Source organism: Aphis gossypii, chromosome 3 (genome assembly GCF_020184175.1).
Source record: "Aphis gossypii isolate Hap1 chromosome 3, ASM2018417v2, whole genome shotgun sequence".
Classification (NCBI taxonomy): domain Eukaryota; kingdom Metazoa; phylum Arthropoda; class Insecta; order Hemiptera; family Aphididae; genus Aphis; species Aphis gossypii.
The window spans coordinates 14015539-14033153 of record NC_065532.1 but is presented as its reverse complement, the minus strand read 5'-3'; the positions used below and the strand labels follow the sequence as shown (position 1 = coordinate 14033153).

The window sequence follows — 17615 nt, the reverse complement described above, 5'->3', positions numbered from 1 at the left end:
GGAAAAATATGTATATAATATGAGCATAATTAACTCTAAGAGGATGTCACTGAACATTTTGTGCTGGTCGATACGCTAATGATGTTCAAATGGTAGATGATTGTTTCACATGAGCGTATAAGCCTTATACGTACAGTCCGTATGACAATCACGGGTGAGTGCGCTTTTTTCTTTCCGATTTAACACAAAGCGCTTTTTTTCCCCTATCACCTACCCCTACCACAAAAAATAACTACAACCATCCACCTATTGTTCCATCAGTCTGGAAAAACTGAATTATATATATTTATAAAAAAAAAAATTAAACAAAATTCTCTCCATTTAAAAACTGATGTTCGTGAAAAGATTAAAAATCCACCGTTATTTTTCATTTCTGACCGGCTTTTGATATTCATTGTTTGCTCTCCTCCTCTTACCTCTCCTCGTACTTTTCTCACTGTTTCTTATACTAACATGTGCAAATTAAGTTTTCCATCATCCGCCGTTGATCTCTTTTTACTATATTTTTATTTTAAATATTTTCATTCGTTTATTTTTCAATCCAGGCGCAGAAGAAAATTACCCAATGATGCATGAAGAACTAATGTTTCCGGTTTTATTTGTTCCGGTTTCCGTCAGAGTAAACGGCAACATGCAAACAAATGTTAATAATTATTATTCACATCTCTTGTAGGAGTTCCGTGTTTGCTTGACTACTTTGAATAGCAGATGAAAAAGAAATGCAATTCCCATCCGAGTGAGAGTTGAACGACTACACAACAATTTTTCAAATGAGTACAGAAACGTGCTAAAATTCAAATTCAAAGAAATCCTGCTATGTGTTTACCTTTTAGCTGTACCAAGCATTTTTCGAAAGGATTTTCATTATATATTTTTTTTTTTATAGACTGCAGTTAGTAGAGATACCTACTAAACTACTGTAAGTATATAGTGTATGAGTATACAATGTACTACCTACACAAATAATTATCAATTACTTATGTGTACGGTGTAAAATGATAGGTTATCATTATAAAAACACTACTCTGAAAAATATAATATATCCAAGTAATAAAATTTTTAGTTACAGGATTGTATCTAACGGATGCCATTGAATTAGATAATTGATATATTTTATATTCCAGTATTGAGCGTTTTAAGTGTAATTAAACAAATCAAAACCTATATAAGCCGATAAACAAAAATCTAGAGATACCTCTAAAATAAAAATATAGAGTTTTATTATGTAACCATTGTAACCAACTAAAATAAAACAAAAAATGATGTTTCATATTAAAATAATATCTTTTGTAAATACTTAATATATATTTTTCTTTAAACTAGGTTTTCATTAATACATACTTAATTTTATTAATGAAAAAATAAGCATTAATGTTTTTTTCTAGAATTAGAACATCCACCTAAATGATTATACTTTATAATTAAAGTACACTTAAAATGTTGTACTTGCATATTATATCTATACATATATATATATATGTTTATTAAAAAAACCAATAAAAATGTAATCTAAGTGGTGAATAACGTTAATATTGGAATTAAGTCACAGTATAAACCAATCACAGTACTTTCAATGTCATTGTTAATATTAAGTTCAAAATTTGAAAATGATTCTAATTATTTGTAAGGCTTTTTTAATGAATGTTCACGCCTTTCATTTATGCGCGTGTAAACATTATTTTTTAGTACACTAATGAGTTACGTATGACTGTCAAGTTTTACGAGTCAGTCTACACAAGTATATACTTTATATATATATAAGTAGATAGACTATATTCATTCTGGAACAATTGGATTTTTATACATTTAAAAAACGTCTTAAAATTAGCTTAAAAATTAGCTTATTTTAACATTTTTTCCTTCCAAATTTCATTACTTTTTGTATACAAATTTCATTGATATTTTACTTTTATATAAAATTACATACATTTCTCGATATAAATTTATATAAATAAATTGCAAACAAACAACACCAATTTCCGTTTTTTTTAAATATGTACAATATACATAAATTATATATATATATATATATATATATATATAAATTGCTTTTGTTTTCAAAAATTATATAGCTTGTTTACAGCACGACTTTAACTATTTCGTTTATAGAATAGTGTCATTATTTCGTAATATCAAGCTTATGACGTCATTTTTATAGTATTTTCTGGAATCTTCTAGATTAGTACCCCGTAATATTGTGTCATGTTTTTCGAGGTTATAAATATAACCCACCGCTGAGTTTTTACTCATTTGCGGGTATACTGTAGTCGTCCTCAGTCGTCCAAAGTACTATAACAGCGAATTGATACTGAATCTTTAGACAGACATGGTCTCAACTACACCCAACGGATCAATAACAACAATTCAAGAATACGTGGAAGAGAAGTGTGGTAAGTACATACAAAGTATAAAAAATTTTAGAGGTATTAAATTAATTCCAGCAAGAAGTAAAAATCCATGGATTACTCCAGCTATTATTGAATCTATTAAAATTCGGAATAGGTTATTAAAATATAATAATAAATTAGGTAAAATTTATAAATCAAAAATAGTACATTTAATCAAGGTTTCAAGAGAAAATTATTTTAAAAATCAAATCAACATAATAAATAAAAATAATCCAGTTAAGCAATGGGAGTTGCTATATTATTTTTTAAAAATTAATAAATATAAAAATGATGCCAAAATTAATTGTGATAAATTAAATGATCATTTTGTTAATATTGGTAATGATTTGGCCTCTAAAATACCTTTTTCCAAAATTAAATCTGAATCTAATATTAATCCAAATTCTATTTTCTTTGAACCAATTTGTGCTGAGGAAATAAAATTAAGAATTAGCTCATTAAAAAATAGAACATCACCAGGTTGGGATAATATAGATGTAAAAAGTTTAAAAGATAATCAAGATTCAATAGCCACATCAATGTCAGAATTATTTAATTTATTTATTAATACAAAATATTTTCCTAAACAATTAAAACATGCAATAATAACGCCTATATACAAAAACAATGGATTACCAAAAGATGACGTAAATAATTATCGTCCAATTTCTTTAATTTCAAATATATCAAAAATTTTCGAAAAATGTATCTATTCAAGAATAATTAATTTCCTAGAAAAAAATAAATTACTTTCTAATTCACAATTTGGTTTCAGAGAATGTAGAAATACAGAAAAAGCAATTTTAAAATTAACATCACTAATTCAAACAGAAAAAAAATACAAAATGACAATTTTCTTTGATTTAAAAAAGGCATTTGATACAGTAGACCATAATATACTTATAAGGAAGTTGGATAATTTAGGTATAAGAGGAGATATGTTGGAATTATTAAAATCATATCTAAATAATAGAACATGTTGTACAAAAATCAAAAATAAATTGTCTGAAACTAAAATTATTAATTGTGGAGTACCCCAAGGGACCTCCCTAGGTCCTTTGTTATTTAATATTTATATTAATAGTTTAGCTAAAATTAAAATCAATGGTGAATTAGTACTATTTGCAGATGATACAGCGTTAGTTATCGAAGCTGATAATCATGTTGATTTATATAAAAAAGCTAATGAAGATTTAATTAATGTCATAAATTGGCTTGTTGAGAATAAATTGTCTATAAATATTACTAAAACACAATACATTGATTTTTCTGAAGAGTATTCAAATAAAAATTTAATTATTCATGACTTTATGTGTACAAATGTTAATAAATGTAATTGTCCTGAATTAGAAAATGTAGATGAATATAAGTATTTAGGATGTATAATTGATAAAAAACTAACATTTACCACCCAAGTTAATGAAATAATTAACAAAATAAGTAATAAAAAAAGTTATCAATATTCTATATTTTAAATGAAAAAAGTTTTAAGAAATCAGTATACTCAGCTTTAATTCAATCTCACTTACAGTATGCAATATATATCTGGGGAGTAGAAGACAAAGTAAATAAACTTCAAGATATAGTAAATAATATAATTACAAAATTCAAAATTGAAGGCGTTGATTCTGTAAAAGACCTACTATTAAATAGAATAAAAATAAAAAAAGAATATTATAACTTGCATTATCTGATTCAACAATATTATGAAATATTTAAATACTAAAATTACTCACTTAATAAATCCTGATTTTAATTTCTTACATAACTTACATTTTGCAGACAACCTTTTCCTATTATGCCTAGATTTTATTATTAGTGGATTAACATTATCTGTTTTTTGTCTACACTTAAAACAATATAGTTTATTCATTTATAAGTAATAAAATAATAATTTATATCGTGGCACTACTATCACATATTATATAATGGTAATACTATTACTCTATTACTCTATGTAATGATACTACTATCAAAGATTATGATAAGGTTATAATAATGATAACTGTAATTCTTCTTCATAAATTGTACCTTCTACATCTTTAATTTTGTAATAATTAACATTTGACTTAAAAACTTTTTCAACTGTAAAATTTCCTTAGACCAATTTGTTCTCAATTTATTTCTATATACATCAACTATTGATGATAATCTAACTCTATCATTTATCTCAAATTTAGGTATAGAATTACTAATATCATAATTATAAACACTATTAAGTAAATTATTCTCATTATTCATATTAACTTTAACAGGTTTCATCTTTATTGTTCTATGGTATGTATTATTATATGTGTTAATAATCATTGGCAATTCAGAGATCCATACATTATTTAAATAAAGTACTTTCTTTAATTTATCACCTAATGTCCTATTAAAACGTTCAATTATAGAAGCCTTTTTATCGGTACCTGTACTATACATTGTTATGTTGTGTTTGTTTAGTATTTGCTTTAAATCTTTATTATAAAATTCTTTACCTTTATCAACATGTAAATTTTTCGGTACATCATATTTAAATATTTGTGAAAATGCATTAGCAACTTCCAATCCAGTTTTTGTTTTTAAAGGAACTGACCATACATATTTAGAAAATGTATCAATAACATTAAGAATATATTTAAAACCATTATTAGCTTTATACAATGTCTTATGGTTATCATTAACTTTGATTTCATTATGTTTATTCCTTAAATTATAACTGGGATCACTATTTGTAGACTTTGGTCTATAAAAGCAGTACAAATCAGCTTGCCAAGTATCATTTATACCTCTTTGTATAAAATGTCTTGTTTCAAAATGTTTTCGAGCTGGCTTAAATAATTCATAAACTTCTATAATCTCTGGTGATTTTGAGATATTGTTCTTATTAGTTTTACATTTTCTACATACTGATATTCTCCTATATTTATTATTCTTTTTAATAAATTCAGGAATACCTATGCTTCTAGTTTGAGATTTACATTTTCTGCAATAGTCCATTTATTTAAGATATTATTATTAAATATTTTCTCTAATTGTATTATTGGCAAGATCATAAAAAAATTCTGTACCAGATACTAAACAAATATAGCATATTGTATTAGCAGGTACATCTTCATTGAAATCTGCATGTAAGACAATGCTAGTTTTAGATCCAGAGATCTGTGATGGTTGCCTACTCATATTAATAACAAAAAATGGCCGAGTATCCTTAAATTGCTGTGGAGTTATATACATTAAAGATAAATCTCGATGTAATCTATTATAAACGTTTTTATAATCCATTAACATGTCATAAGCAATATTAAACTTTTCAGTTTTAAAATCTAAATTTAATAATTCTTCTGGATATCTCATGCTATCAATATCCAACCAAATATTTTTCAGATTACAATTATTAAACTGTATTGGATCTTTTAATTGATTATCTAATTTATCTGTCTGAAAAGCTACTATAGCAAACAATGGATTATGAACATTTCTATACATATTTGTTATATCTTTGGTGAGTGTTTTGCCAGTAATACTTCTTTCTTCAATACACTGCCATGATTTAAAAATAAACATATATTCATTTCTTTGAGATAATGAAGTTAATTCATTTATCAATTTAATTTTATTCATGTCATCATAAACTACATATGGAATCCTAATATTAAATTCATCAATAATAATTTTACCAGCACTTGGTAATTCATTCTTATCATTTTTTTCTCTAAATAAAGCATCATCATCTGAATGTCTTAAAAAACTTATTTCAAATCCACCTTTATAAACTGGATATTGTATATCCTTAAAAAATCCTAAACATAAATTTGATAATTTACCAACAGCACTAAAGTAACCACCACCTGTAAATTTTGATTGAAATCCACAATTTATGGTTGGTCCACTAAGGTCTGCAGAATAACTAATAGTACCTTTAATCAAACTACATCTTCCAACATTATCAATGGTGTCTATTATTTTACCATGTTTTTTAACTTCAATGCGTGTAAATAAAAATGCAACAAAATTGTCAACTAGTATTATATTCGAACCCTTTGGATAATTAGTACCATCAGCTTGCAAAACACGGCCAGAAATTTGATATTTTGATTTTTTAATATTTAAGAAACTATTTTCTTCTTTTATATTAAAAGTTGTGATTTGATTAACAGAATTAAGATTTGATAAAGACGTGGGTCCATAAATCTTATCCTGCTCACGAATAATATCCTTGTCATACTTACCAAAAATACTTTCCATTTATGAGGAAAATTTTTTAATAATATTTTTTAAAATTACTAATAAAATCTAAACACAAATGACCACACATAGGTGGATCATTATAATTTTGAAACTCACCAGTAGTATAAAATAAATTGTCCTTTCCTAAATATTTAACAACTTCTTTTGGTGGATTGCAATCTCCATATGAATCAAAATATATTTTTTTCTTATCATTTTTTACCCAGGCAACCCAATGTGACCCAGGTTGATTAGAATTATTTAAATTTAATATTCCACATTCATTTTTCCAAGGTTTTTTTGGTAACTCATCTTTCATAAAACAACCTCTAAAATTCTTAATATTTTTTCCAAAACTCATTATATCATAATTTGTTAACGGTTTAATTTCTTTTTTTTTAATCCTGAACCAATTTGTAATGTTTTAATATTTTTGATATTGTTTTCTATCTCTTTATTATGCCTTTCAGTTTCTTCTCGTTTCTTTTTCTTGTCATTTACATCTATAAAAGTATTAGCTACTGCACTTGCTCCTCCAGCTAAAGCACTAAGAGCACCTATACCTGCTATAATTAATGGTAAAAAACCACCTACTTTATTTTTAAGCTGTTTATTTGTAATAACTAATCTTACACCTTTTTTATTGTTTTTTGCCTTCCTTAATTTATTTTTTTGCTGATCAGTTAAATCAAATATATTTTTGCCATTTTCAATTTGAGTGTATTTTAATTGAATTGTTACATCAGTATCTTTATTAAAAGCTGTTGAAAGTTTTTTAATTTGTGAATCACTTAGATTTAAATTCATTTAATAAGAAATAATTTTATTAAATTAATCCCATTCCAAAATATCTTTTCACTTTCATTGCATTTGTAGTAACTAATGCTGCAGTTTTTTCACCTAAAGATGCATTTTGATCTGTAAATCTATTCCATGCTTTATTTTCTAAAATTTTATCTCCAATATGTCTTGACTTAATATCCTTATGTTCCTTATAAAAATAATCATGTTCCATAGCAGCTTTATCTAATTCATTTACTGGTTTTTTATTTTTTTCTAAGTCAGTGAATGGCCCAAGATAATTATATCCTGGCCAATGAATTTCTGGCATAAACTTACTATTTAATAAATTATTCATAAGTCCTGACCCTTCCACAACTTTTTCAGGTAAACTCGATACATATGAAATTAAATAGTCAATACCTTGAGGAGTAACAGCTATTTTTTCCAGTTCTTTACTAAAAAAATGTACAACACCAAGTTTTTCATTGTCAAAATTATTATTCCCTGCTTTTTCTTCACTAGCAATAAAATATAATCTTTTTAATAACTCTCTTAAATTATGAATATATTTGTACTCTATTTGATCTTCTGAATATTTTCCCAAACCACCTCCTTCCTTTTCTCCATCTTCAACTTGTAAATCATTTTCTATCTTTTTTGATAATTTATTTTTTTCCTTCTTGGCTATATTTTCAGGTAATCCATAAAATATTCCAGAAATCATTTTCATATATTTATCTCCTTTATTTGATTTAACATGTCCTGTTCCTTTATCATTATTTTGATACATTGAATCAGTTTGAATTAATATATCTTTATAATTCTCAAAATCTGCTTCTGTATAAAAATTAGGGGATGCGTATAAAGGATATACTAATAATCTAAATAATCCTTCTGTTCCCTTATATATTTTTCCATTTATAATTAAATTATCATCTTTAAAATTTACTACATCTTTTCCAATCATATATTGTCTTTTTGGAGTATTGTAATATATTCCAAAAACTGAATCATCTATTCTTGGTAAATACTTTGATGTTAATGGACCTAATACTATAGTATTTTTTGTACTTGGAGACATATTTTTCTTAATTGGCGATTTAATTCCTAAAGGTGATTTAATTGGTGTTTTTGCATCATTTGTTAACTGTAAAATTTCCGGTCGCTTATATGGAACCAACATTTTTTGGATATCTTCATCAGTTTTTATATTTATTTCTTTAACTTCATTTACAGCATTAACAATATTTTTTAATTCATTTGTTACAGGTCCGAAAGATTTTTCCTTTTCCTCTTCATAATATATATTTTTTAAAGCTGCATTTTTGTATATCTTTTTCAATTTATCCTTAAGCCGAATTACTCTATCTGCTTCCTCAATCGTAATTTTACCTCCTCTTTTTGTCACTTTCTTATTATCAGCTTTAATCTTGTTTACTTTATCAATCTTGTTTTCAAGATCTTTTCTTATTCTTTCTATATCCATTTAATAAAAATAAAATTTAATTAACGTTCTAAAAACGGTTGTTTATCATTCTATAAACGGGTTTAACGTTCTATAAACGGGTTTATCGTTCTATAAACGGGTCTATCGTTCAGCCTAGATCGTTTACATTCAGACTATCAAATTTATTGTAAATATGATTATTTATTAAATCAATTGATATGAATCCAAATTTTAATTTCCAACAAATTGAACATATAGATTTAAATTCTTCAAACGTCATATCGTTGCTCATAAAATCGCTCCATATTTTCTTAATATAATAATTGGGTTGCTTGAAAATAATCAAAAAGTTAGAATTCGTTCTGATTACTTGTAAATCTAATAAACTATAATTTTGACCTATATAAATACATGAAATATTCTTTGATCTGGATCTTATAAAATATTCTTTAATTTTATCTTGTTTACCTAAAATATAATCGTCAAAAATAGCTAAACTGTCTGGCTCACAATCATCAACAGATATTATACCATCATCAGTAATATGCGCTTCAATTTTATCTATATTATTAAATACTGCTTTCAGTTTTTCATAAATTGGTTGATCAATTGATCTTGCAAAAATATAAAGATTCTTATAATGTATCCAATATTTAAGAATAATATTACATAATAAATTAGTTTTTCCTGATCCAGATGAACCTATAATTAAACATCTCATAGGTATTGGAAATATTGATCTTGATCTACTATCATCTAAATGAAATGCTGTAATCTCATAATTATCCATTTAATAAGGAAAACTTATCAAATTTAATTTTCTATTAAATTTTTTCCTATTAAATATTTAAAATAAAATTAAAAAAATTAAAAATGTCTGACTCAATTCCTTTAATAACACGATTAAATAAAAAAGGCTATAAGTATGAATATATTAAATTATCAGATTTAAACGTTGATGAAAAGTATAAGGCCAATGATTTTGAAATAATTAACACTAAATTTGGAAACAGAGTTTCTGTAATACTGAATAATAAATATAAACTCATTTTACCAGATAAATATTTAGATATTATTTCTCAATATTTGTACGAAATGAACGATTTTGAAATATTTATTATATATAAAGGTAAAAAAAATCTTAATAATGGACAAACAGTCCATTTGATGGAATTTGAATAAATTTTATTAATATAAATGAAGATAATTAAAATCATAAATGGATCTATTCATTTAGAACATTACATATACAATGAAAATAATGATATGTCTATTGGACTGTATGCTATATCTTTTACTAACTCTTATAACTTAATTAAAATTGAAAATGATTGCCAAATAACAATTAATAACAATGTAACTAACATAAAAAGTGGACAATATACTAAAGGAGAGTTAAACACATTAATCAATCCATTAGTCATATCTTTTGTTGGTAAAAAAGTAAAAATTGAATCTCCTTGCTGTTATAATTTAGACGAAAACTTAAAGAAATATTTAGGTTTTAAGGATCTAAATTTTATAAGAATAAGTAACAAAAGTATGATTTACTATCCTCTAAATGGTGAGCATTATATAAATATAGAGAAAGACTGTGAGTTTACAGTCAAAACAGAAAAATTAGTACTGACTACTTATAAAATGCCTATTGGAATCTATTCAATAAGGGAAATTGAAGACTTATTAAACTGTGACAAAAATACTCGAAATACTAAACTTACAATAGTTAACAAATTTTTAAAGATTTCAACTAACTATGAATATGATTTCGATAGTTATTTATTAAATACCTTGGGAATTCCATTGTTTAATTTTATCACAGACCATACAACTGAGTCCCCATTTAATCGAACTGTTACTGGTACAATTGAACTACAATTTTATACACAAGGTTTTTTAAAAGATATAAATGGTACTATGGAGACTATATATGACCATATTATATTAAGAAAGCGAAATTACACTATTGCTCAATTAAATAAGTTATTACCTTCAAGTATAAAAATACAACTAATAAACAACTATATTTCAATTACATCTAATGGCTATTATTTATTGGATGAAAATTTAAGACTAAGTTTAGGATTCGATGATAAGTGTACTTATACACATACTGGATCGGATATTATACTTGGTCATTATTTTGTAAATAAATTCCTGGAAATACACTGTGATATAATTGAAAAATCCATTTCTAACCATAAAACTGAAAAATATTTGCACAGAGATGATGATGTTTTATGTGTTATAAAATGTGATAATGAAGGCCAATATATACCTAATGATGTAAAATATATTCCTTTAAATGTAATGAATTTTAAAAACATTAAATTATCTATCACTGATCAAGATGGTAATAAAGTAGTATGTGATGAATTTATTGCTTATTTAATCCTAAAAACACTTTAAAACTTCTAACTTTCACAAATTAATATACACTTTATTTCTTAACAGATATTTGTTGATTATTGGACAAAGAAAACACAGGTTTTATCAAGTCTGTATAAGCAAATTTAAGGAATATAAGAATTCAAAAACTAAAAAATAAACCTGATAAATAATAAATAATAAATAATGCACAATCAAATATCAATAAGATATATTAAGAATAAAGGTGTAAATATACATAATCCAAAATGGTTTAAATTTTTTCAAGAACATAATAAATACTCAAACGAAAGTGATAATCAAATAAAGCACTATTTAAGAAATTACAAATTATGCATAAAGAATGGGAAAAATATTATAACTGAGGAACTAAAATTGAAAGAACTGTATAAAATATTAAGCAAGAAAATAAAACAGTCTATATATATTGAAAAAAGATTAGAAATTATTTTCGAACTAACTAATGAGGAAAAAAATTATTGGTTGACTGGTATTCCATTTAAATTCCATGAAGACATAATAGTATTATCCAATAAAAAACAATCCATTAATAAATACAAACCAGTATATTATGAAGATAATTTTAAAAATAGATATACCCAATTCAAAATTAAAAACGAATATGGAGCTAAAGATTTATCAAGTTTTATGGATGATGTAAAGAAACCTGTGCTATCACTTATTAAAAAATGGTTGACAATACATAATGCCTTAAAAGTTAATTTATGTGTTATTGGAAGCTATGAAAAAGATTGTACTATGAAGAGTCCTGAAATAGAATCTAAATACTTACAAACAACAAATTATGAAATTTTTTTAGAATCAAATATGGACGAAATATATATAAATATGAATGATAAAATATTATATGAACATGAACGTGTATCTGATAACTTAGCAGGCTCTAATTGGGTATTACAATCAATTGACATCCTTAATATTGCTATTAATAAATATGATCCTATTAGAGGTAGTACATATATCAGAACCCCAGATAAGATAGCTAATAAGAAATCAACTGTAAATGTAAAAAATGAAGACAATAAATGTTTTTTATGGTCAATTTTAGCTCATTTATACCCACCTGGAAATAATCCACAAAGAGTATACCAATATGAAAAATATAAAAATATATTTAATGAAGTTAAAATCGAATATCCGATGGCAGTTTATAAAATACCTGGATTTGTAGACAATGTAAATAAAAAAAACTTAATTGAAGGAGGTCTATCTATTAATGTATATCATCATGATGAATTTTACAAAATCAATCCATTAACTGTAACCAAAAATGAAAAAAGAGTGCATATTGACTTATTACTATTAAAGAATGAAGATAACACACATTATATTTTAATCAAGAAATTATGGAGTTTAATTAGAAATCAAATTACAAAAGATCATAAAAAAAGATATCTCTGTAGAATGTGCTTAAATAGCTTTCAAACTGAATTAAAACTATCAAATCATAAGAATTATTGTCAATCAAATAAAGTAGCAAGAATTACTTTACCATATAAAAATAAAATTATTAAATTTAAAAATTATAACCATAAAATGAAAGTACCTTTTGTAATTTATGCAGATTTTGAAAGCATTATAGCACAGATAAACTATAAAAAAGAAAAATATAGTACTATTAAAATTCAGAAACATATTGCAATAAGTTTTGTTTACTTTATTGTATACGTCAATAGTGATAATGATTGGAAACAATGCTCTTTAGAATACTTTGGAGAAGATTCTCCGGAAATAATATATAAATATTTAAAACAAGATGCTATACTTGCATCTAAAAAATATTTGAATAAAATTAAGAAAATTAAAGAACTGAATGAAATACAAAAAAAAGAATATGATAATGCAACAATATGCCATATTTGTGAAGAAAAATTATATACTGAAGATAAGGTTCGAGATCATGATCATTTAACGGGGTTATATAGAGGAGCTGCTCATAATAGGTGTAATCTAAATTATAAAGTCCCAAAATTTATTCCTGTATTCTTTCATAATTTTTCAGGATATGATTCTCATTTATTAGTCAGAGAATTAGGTAATGATACAGATAATATAGACCTTTTACCAAATAATGAAGACAATTATATTTCATTTTCCAAAAAAATACAGTATTCTACAAAGAATATTGAACTTAGATTTTTAGATTCTTACAAATTTTTATCTAACTCACTTTCAGAATTAGCCAAAAGTATGAAATTATATAATTTTAAAATTTTAAAGAAATGGTTTCAGAAAGAAATACCTGGTAATTTAACTGAATTACAAAAGGTATATTTATTTAGATTATTAACTAAAAAATTAGCTTTTCCATATGATTATATGAATTCTGTAGATAAATATAAAGAAACAAAATTACCTCCAAAAGAATCTTTTTATAACTTACTGAATAATAAACATATTAGTGATGATGAATATCATTATGCTACGGAAATTTGGAAATATTTCAATATAAAAAATTTAAAAGAATTTAATATGTTATATAATATAATAGATGTAATTTTACTAGCTGATATAATGGAGTATTTCAGAGAAAAATCATTAAAAACATATGGACTAGATCCTGCTTGGTATTATACTACTCCAGGATTTGCCTGGGATTGTATGCTTAAGACAACAGGACAAAAAATCGAATTGTTAACTGATATAGATATGTTATTAATGTTCGAAAGAGCCAAAAGGGGGGGTTTATCTCAATGTTCAAACAGATATAGTAAAGCAAATAATAAATATATGGGAAAAAAATTTAATGAAAATAAAGAATCAACATATATACAATATCTAGATGCTAACAATTTATATGGGGATGCAATGTCAAAACATTTACCATATGGTGGGTTTAAGTGGGTAAAACCAATATATTTTAACGCAAACATTATTTTAAAAATGAAAGATAATCAGAAAAAAGGATATTTATTTGAGGTAGATTTAATTTATCCAAAAGAACTCCATACAAAACATAACGATTTACCATACTGTCCTGAAAATATAATAGATAATCAAAAATTACCAAAATTATTTACTACATTATATGATAAAAATAACTATGTTATTCATTACTCAAATCTACAGCAAGCTTTGAGAGCAGGCTTAAGACTAAAAAAAATACATAGAGTTATTGAATTTAGTCAATCTGATTGGATGAAAGTATATATAGATAAAAATACAGAGTTAAGACAGATGGCAACAAATGATTTCGATATAGCATTTTATAAAACAATGAATAATTCAGTATTTGGAAGATCAATGATGGATGTTAGAAAACACGTTAATATAAAATTAATTTCAGAAGAAACTAAATATACTAAATATGTCTCAAAAACTAATTTTAAAAAATCTACATTCTTTAGCAAAAATTTAGCTGCTGTTCAAATGAACAAAACAGAAATTATTTTTAATCAACCAATGTATATAGGTGTATGTATTCTTGAAATTTCGAAAGTTGTAATGTATGATTTCTATTATAAATTGAAAGAAAGATATGGAGATAAAATACGTTATAATTATGGAGATACCGATTCATTAATAATTACAGTAAAAACAGAAGACTTATATGAAGATATGAAAGATATGATCAATGAGTATGATACATCTGGTTATGATAAATATAACGTTTATGGAATCCCTCAAGTTAATAAAAAAGTAATAGGTAAATTTAAAGATGAACTAAATGGACGAATTATAGAACAATTTATTGGATTAGCATCGAAATCTTATACAATTAAAGTTTTTACATCTAATATAGAAATAAAAAAAGCTAAAGGAGTAAAAAATGGAATAGTTAAAAATATTATAACACATGATGATTATAAAATATGTCTAGAAAACAATATATGTAAAAATATTAATCAAGCAATGATACAAAGTAAAAAACATGAAATTCATACAGTAAAACAGACTAAAACTGGACTAAACTGGTTTGACGATAAAAGATACTTAATAAAGGGCGAAACAAATACATTAGCCTGGGGACATTTTAGTATAGATAAAGAGAAAGATAATTTTATTAATCACTTAAAAGCTATTAATAAAACTAGGAAAATATAATCTCTTAACATGATGCTTAATATAACATCATAACTCACATAATATTGAATCATTATTAACTATAGTTTTTCTACAGGTTTTTATTAAATTCATCAATTCTCTTAAAACTTTGACATTTTCATAAAAATTAACGATTTTACTATTATCATTAATCATTATCTATAAGAAAAAATTATTTACAAAATTAAAAATAATTCTTTTGTTTTATACAACTAATATACTTTCCAAGTCTAAGTTTCTTCAAAGGTTATCAATACAAGTAAACATCTACAGAGGAATCATCATCTACAAAAAGTCACAAACCACCATTCAAACCAACATCTACAGAAAAGACAGCATTACAATTCAACATCCCAATCCAGCATACACAAGATCTCAATCAAAAATACACAACATCTCAATTCAACATACACAACATCTCAATTTAACATTTTATTTGTAAATATTTAAATTGTAAACAAATGACACTTGAAAGATCTCTGTTGAAAAAATTATTATGTACATAAACTGTCATAGTACTTTGGACGACTGAGGACGACTACAGTATACCCGCAAATGAGTAAAAACTCAGCGGTGGGTTATATTTATAACCTCGAAAAACATGACACAATATTACGGGGTACTAATCTAGAAGATTCCAGAAAATACTATAAAAATGACGTCATAAGCTTGATATTACGAAATAATGACACTATTCTATAAACGAAATAGTTAAAGTCGTGCTGTAAACAAGCTATATAATTTTTGAAAACAAAAGCAATTTATATATATATATAATATATATATATATATATATAATTTATGTATATTGTACATATTTAAAAAAAACGGAAATTGGTGTTGTTTGTTTGCAATTTATTTATATAAATTTATATCGAGAAATGTATGTAATTTTATATAAAAGTAAAATATCAATGAAATTTGTATACAAAAAGTAATGAAATTTGGAAGGAAAAAATGTTAAAATAAGCTAATTTTTAAGCTAATTTTAAGACGTTTTTTAAATGTATAAAAATCCAATTGTTCCAGAATGAATATAGTCTATCTACTTATATATATATATATATATATATATATATTGTATAGACATATACTCACCGGTAAGTGCGCTTTTGGGCCACAGTTGTACATGTACAAAACAATATTATGTTCATTTGTGCACCAATGTATTTACCATCAAACTTTTCAGCCGTCGGGTCAGTTCTCTTTTAATTAAATTTACGGAAACCTTCAGCTGCGTATCTGTTCAAAAACTAATTAACGGTTTCTATTTAGTTGGGTGGGGCCAAATCTTTAATATTGGCAAAACTTTTATGCGCGAGTCGATCGTTTAATCGACGACGATTTTCTTTTCAAAATTTGCCAAAGGAAAAAAATATTTGTCAGTAAATGACGTAAGTACCAAATTTAAAAGACAATACACGTTGTTTGTAATACTACGATATCTAACATAAAAATTAATTTTCTGTTGATTTGTATTCTTATGTATAAAAACAAGCGATTTTATTATTTCAACTAACTTACAACCTTTTAATAACTATATACAAATTATATTCTTTCCATTGAGTCCCTATCGATTATCTAAGCTGCGTATTGAGAGATAATTATTAATATGTTACATAAATATTATAGTTTAGACAAAAATATAAATAATGCTCGTCAAAAAATATTTAGCTCCCAACAACCAAATGCTTTTAGCTGATACTTGTCACATTTTTGGTTTTATTACAATCATTTTTTTATGATCTTCGTTAATGGTCTCTAAAAAATGCAACTATAAAAAAAAAGTTAAGCCTTCAGTCTTAAGAAAGAGCACAGCGTTATATGGATGTGCGGTGGAAAAATGATGCCATTAAAACCATCTAACGTATGGAAATCCCTAAGAGACCATTAGAAGTAACGTGAAAAAGAGTTACGATCACGGTGAAAGAAACTCTTCTTTTGAAATTTTATATCAGAAATTATAGAGCCGATGTTATAAATATAGAAGAAATTTAGAGAGGCTGAGAGATAAATTTTAGAAAAAAAAAATAAGCAACATTTAATATTAAAAAAAAATCATAAAAATCATTGTTAATTTGAAGTTTTTGACAAAACTATTGTAATTATGATTTAATAAAGTATAAAAAATGTATAATAAATTACGTGATAAGCATTAAGAAAAAAAAGTTTTGTATTTTGTGAGATAGGAACTTACCTACATATTGTAGTAGTAAATCATACAATAGAATGGAAAGATGAGAGTTTTCGTTTGTTTTATTTAATATATTAAAGTACAAAGTTACAACGAAATAAAGGTGTTTTGAAAAGTTTTATAAAAGTAGACGATCATT

At 24.9% G+C, this 17615-nt stretch overlaps 2 protein-coding genes across 4 annotated transcripts in view; one reads left to right on the top strand and one right to left on the bottom strand.

Annotated features, from left to right (window-relative positions):
• The window catches only part of LOC114130276 (B-cell receptor CD22-like), a 332047-nt gene that overhangs the window by 204708 nt on the left and 109724 nt on the right, over positions 1-17615 (bottom strand). The window lies entirely within an intron of this gene.
• Positions 2089-16225, top strand: LOC126551227 (uncharacterized). The gene is made up of 2 exons (XM_050204076.1): positions 2089-2390; positions 11284-16225. The coding sequence occupies exon 2, from the start codon at positions 11404-11406 to the stop codon at positions 15280-15282; it is 3879 nt and encodes a 1292-aa protein (XP_050060033.1). The 5' UTR covers positions 2089-2390; positions 11284-11403; the 3' UTR covers positions 15283-16225.

Coding starts and splice junctions, on each gene's coding strand:
- LOC126551227 (XM_050204076.1), top strand. CDS start 11,404: ATGCACAATCAAATATCAATAAGATATATTAAGAATAAAGGTGTAAAT.